General features: G+C 65.9%; 2 protein-coding genes across 3 annotated transcripts in view; one reads left to right on the top strand and one right to left on the bottom strand.

Annotated features, from left to right (window-relative positions):
• The window catches only part of ISOC2 (isochorismatase domain containing 2), a 7,835-nt gene extending 4,641 nt beyond the window's left edge, over nt 1–3,194 (top strand). The window contains exons 3-6 of one of the 2 annotated variants that reach the window (XM_049621495.1): nt 492–701; nt 979–1,049; nt 1,184–1,301; nt 2,797–2,975. In XM_049621495.1, the coding sequence (XP_049477452.1) occupies nt 492–701; nt 979–1,049; nt 1,184–1,301; nt 2,797–2,877 (480 nt within the window). In that variant the 3' untranslated portion in view covers nt 2,878–2,975. Of the gene's footprint in view, nt 1–491; nt 702–978; nt 1,050–1,183; nt 1,302–2,796 lie in introns of both variants that reach the window. The other variant, XM_049621494.1, reaches the window with a different exon arrangement.
• Nucleotides 1–4,521, bottom strand: part of RPL28 (ribosomal protein L28) — a 139,127-nt gene that overhangs the window by 93,018 nt on the left and 41,588 nt on the right. The gene's annotated exons all lie outside the window — the stretch shown is intronic.

Genomic DNA, 4,521 nt, shown 5'->3' on the forward strand with positions numbered 1-4,521 from the left:
CCCTCCTCCCTCAGACCCAGGAGAACAGGCCCCCAGCCCCTCCTCCCTCAGACCCAGGAGAACAGGCCCCCAGCCCCTCCTCCCTCAGACCCAGGACTCCAGACCCCCAGCCCCTCCTCCCTCAGATGAGGGAGTCCTGACCCCCAGCCCCTCCTCCCTCAGACCCAGGAATCCAGACCCCTTAGCTCCTCCTCCCTCAGACCCAGGAGTCCAGGCCCCCAGCCCCTCCTCCCTCAGACCCTGGAGTCCTGGTCCCCAGTCCTTCCTCCCTCAGACCCAGGAGTCCAGACCCCTTAGCTCCTCCTCCCTCAGACCCTGGAGTCCTGGCCCCCAGCCCCTCCTCCTTCAGACCCAGAAGTCCAGACCCCAGCCCCCTCCTCCCTCAGACCCTGAAGTCCTGGCCCCCAGTCCTTCCTCCCTCAGACCCAGGAGTCCTGCCCCCACAGGCCCCTCCCTCAGGCTCAGGCCTTTGTTTCACCTCCCTAGCGCAGGTGGCCAGGCTGCTGGAGGTACCCGCTGTGCTGACCGAGCAGTACCCGGAAGGCCTGGGTCCCACGGTGCCCGAGCTGGGGGCCGAAGGCCTGCGGCCACTGGCCAAAACTTGCTTCAGCATGGTGCCTGCGGTGCAACAGGAGCTAGACACGCGGCCCCAGCTGCGCTCCGTGCTCCTCTGTGGCATTGAGACCCAGGCCTGCATCTTGGTGAGACCCCCAGCTCACCCCTGGGTACCTCCATCCTCAAAAGGATACCCTTCCCTGACCCCGAATCCTCTGTCCTCCTGGCAGGACCCCCTTCCTGACCTGGGACCTTCATCCCTCCCAGGACCCCTCTCTGCCTCATGGTCCCGTGGGGCCCTAGGACCCTGCCGTAACATGGGGGCCCCCTGCCCTGATCTGAGGCTCCCTCATCCCCGTCCCCCTCCCCAGGCCCCTGCTCTTGTCTGGGGTTGAAGTTGCCCTTGACATGTCTCGCCCCCAGAACACGACCTTGGACCTCCTGGACCGGGGGCTGCAGGTTCACGTGGTGGTGGATGCCTGCTCCTCCCGCAGGTGAGGGGGTCCTGCTGAGGGGTGGGTGCACGTGGGCGCAGGTGGGGTGTCTAGGAGGAGTGGGATCCCTGCCAACCTTGCCGGGCATCTGGGCGTGCGGGCCAAGGCACCAACGACCTCCGTCTCCCGCGCAGCCAGGTGGACAGGCTGGTGGCACTGGCCCGGATGCGGCAGAGCGGCGCCTTCCTCTCCACCAGTGAGGGGCTCATTCTGCAGCTTGTGGGTGACGCCGCCCACCCCCAGTTTAAGGAGGTACTGGCCCCGCACCCTCCACCCCACCCTCCCTGGTCTCCCTTCTCAGCGCCCGCCACGTGGTGGTTGACAGCCTACATCTGGGAGCACAGCAGGCTGCTGCCTCCTGGCGGCCGAGTTCTAAGTCCCGTCAACACCGTGAAGGGCAAGGGAAGCTGTCGGTGGCCATGAGGGCGGGGGGGGGGGGGGGGGGGGAGCGAGAACGCAGGGGAGGGGCTGGGAGTGTTGGGGTGCAGAGGAGGGGTTGTGCGGGTGGTGTGGGAGGCCTCCTGGTGAAAGGTGGGTTTAGAGTGAAGTGAGGGTGGGAGGCAGACAGGAACAAACAGCCAGCCAGAAGCCCTGCGTGGGAGCCCCTGACCCCCACCTCCGTCCCCTCCTCCCGTCTCTGGCCCTCAGTTGTGTCCCCCGCAGCCACCACCACCAGGTGGCCTTGCTAGTGCCCGGGTCTGACTAGGTAGCCCCAGCTGAGTCACACTGCTGGCCCTTAGGATGAAGGGACATGCCCCAGCCCTCTGAGGTCCGCCCTTGTGCCTCCTCTTAGGCCAGCTCTGTTGAGTTATTTGTTAAGCACCTACTATGGGCCAGCCAGTGGGGCAGGTCCTGGGGCAGCAGCCAAAGCCGGGGTGTATTTGGTTCCTCGTTGTGGTCAGGGCTGGAAGGGAGTGTTCAGAGTGTGTGAGAGAGAAGGTGGGGCTCGCAGCAGGGATGGCCCTTAAGCGGAGGCCTGCAGTGGGAGGGGCAGCGGCCGTCCAGAAAGTGTTCCTGGCCAAAGGAGCCCCTGAGGCAAAGGGCTGCAGGTGGACTGGAACTCGCCCTATTCAAAGAACCAGAGTGGGCCATGCCGAGTGCTCGGTGAGCGTGACAGGGGAGGAGGCAGAGAGGAGCCAGATCCGTGTCTTCCCGGAGTGGAGGGGTTTGCACAAGGGAGCTGGCCAGAGTCAGATGTGCAGGTTGGCCCCGGGGGACCCATGGATGTGGGCGGGAGACCAGAGTGGAGGCAGTGGGGATGCAGATTGTGCTTATATTTCTGGAGGCAAGCAGGGTGGGGCTTGCTGATGGGTGCCATGTGGGGCTTTGGGAGAAGGCAGCCCCAGAGAGGCGGGTTGAGCATCTATGCTCCTGTGGTCTACTGGTTGGGGGAACACTAGTGTGTAAGAGGCACTTGGATCAGAGTGTGGAGTTGAGGCGCAAGGCGTGGGCCGGACCTGGGAGCTGAGGGATGGGAGAGGTGAGACAGAAGCACGGTATAGACCAGAAGCTCCAGGACAGAGCCTGCTGGCAGCAAGCCAGACAAGTGGACCAAGATGGCAGGTGATCATAACCCAGGCGGCTCTGGTGGAAGGGAGGCCCGAGGAAAAGTTTTGAGAAGAGGGAGTGGTTGGTTTGGCCTGTCGCTGCCAAGAGGGCAAGGCGGATGAAAATGAAGAAGTGCCCCTCCAGATTGTCACAGACATGGGGACTCTTGACTCCCTGAACCCTCCTCTTCCCCCTACAGATCCAGAAGATCATCAAGGAGCCCGCGCCAGACAGTGGGCTGCTGGGCCTCTTCCAAGGCCAGAACCCCCTCTTCCGCTGAACTCCTCACCGCGAAGACCACCCTCCTGTCATCTGGACCTCGGTGGAATCACTTTGCCCCCATCCTTGGGATCCCAACAGTGGTGCAGTCCACCGGGAGTGCCACCCCCTCGGGAGGGGAGGTGGAGAGCTACCTTGCCATTGGGCCAGAGCTCCCGGAAATGCAAATGAGACTCGTGGAAGCTGGGCGGCAGTTGGCTGAGCAGAGCTGGGGGCGGGGCTCGGCCCTGGGCCACTTCAAGAGGCGGGAAGGGGAGGGGGAGGGAGTGTCACAGGCTGTGGGACCCGGACTTGCCGAATAAACATTGATGTGGCTGTGGGCCGAACCATTCTTGGATTTGGGGGGTATCCCGGGGGCGAGTGGGGGCTGCGGGTGGGGGGAAGAGGGGTCCCAGCAGGTGGGGAGGGGGAGGTGCCTCTCCCCTGCTCCCAGCCGGCGCGAGGCAAAGGCGAGGCTGGCCCAGCCACATCTGCGCGGACAGGAGCTGCCGGCCGGGTCGCCCGCCCCGCACGCTGCCGGCCGCCCCCCACCGGCGCGCACACGCCCAGCCGGTTGGCTCGCAGACACGCGCTCGCTCTGCCTCCCCGGCCGGCCGGCCGCCCGCCGCCGCCCCCGACTCCCCAAGGGTCCCGACTCCGGAAAGTGAGGTGAGCGCGACCGCACCCCGGTGCGGAGGGGGAAACTGAGGCACGGGGCCACGGGGACGGGGAGGAAGGAAGAGGCAGGTATGCGGGTGAGTGGATGAATGGCTGGGAAGGACAGACCGCTTCCTCTGAGTGCTTCCTGCTCCCCTAAGACGCAGGAGTCTGGGGATCCACATGGGGGCTCCCAGAATTCTGCAGCCCCCGTGGAGATCTGGGAGTCGGAACTCCGCGCAGCCCCCCGGCAAGGCGCCCCGACCCCCTGGGGATTCGCAGCCCTTGGCCCCCAGCCCCCGCCTCCAACCTCGGGGACCTAAGAAGGCAACCTCTGAATCCCCCAGAGACCCAGCAGTCGGAGCCCTCCCCAGCCCGCCCCCACCGGGGAATCAGAGTCCGCCCCCACCCCCACCCCCGCCAATCCTGGAATCCCAGACCCCTCCCAGAAGGCCCCGTCCGCGGAACCCGGCGTCAGAGCGCCCAGCACCCCCTCTCCCCGGGGACCGAGGAGTCCCCTCCTCCCCGCTCCTCCAGGCCCCCCCCGGCCCCCGCCTTCCGGATCCAGGTGTCCCCCCTCCTCACCCCCCAGCCTGATGCCTCGCGTCTCGGAGGCCGCGCTCGCGTCGCCATGGCAACAGGAGTCTATTTTGCGCTGGGAACACACAGCTCCCGCTGCAGCGCCCCCCCCACCCCGCCCCTCCAACCTGGGCCTGAGTGAGAGTAGGGGGACCGGGGAGAGAGACCGGGGACCGGGGTGGGGTGAGGGTAGGGGACACAGAGACACTCAGAGGGACAGAGATCTGTAGAAAGCAAACCTGGGAAAGAGACATAAAGACAGAGACAGAGACAGAGTCAGAGAGGCAGAGAGACATGGGGATGGGGGGGGGTGGGCACAGAGACAGGCCGGAGAGAGACAGAGACGATGGGACAAGGGGAAGAAGGGAAGTGTTGGCACACAGAAAACAGACTCCGAGAACGGGACACCGCCGGGGGGGGGGGGGGGGGG

The sequence above is a fragment of the Panthera uncia genome (assembly GCF_023721935.1).
Source record: "Panthera uncia isolate 11264 chromosome E2 unlocalized genomic scaffold, Puncia_PCG_1.0 HiC_scaffold_19, whole genome shotgun sequence".
Taxonomy (NCBI): domain Eukaryota; kingdom Metazoa; phylum Chordata; class Mammalia; order Carnivora; family Felidae; genus Panthera; species Panthera uncia.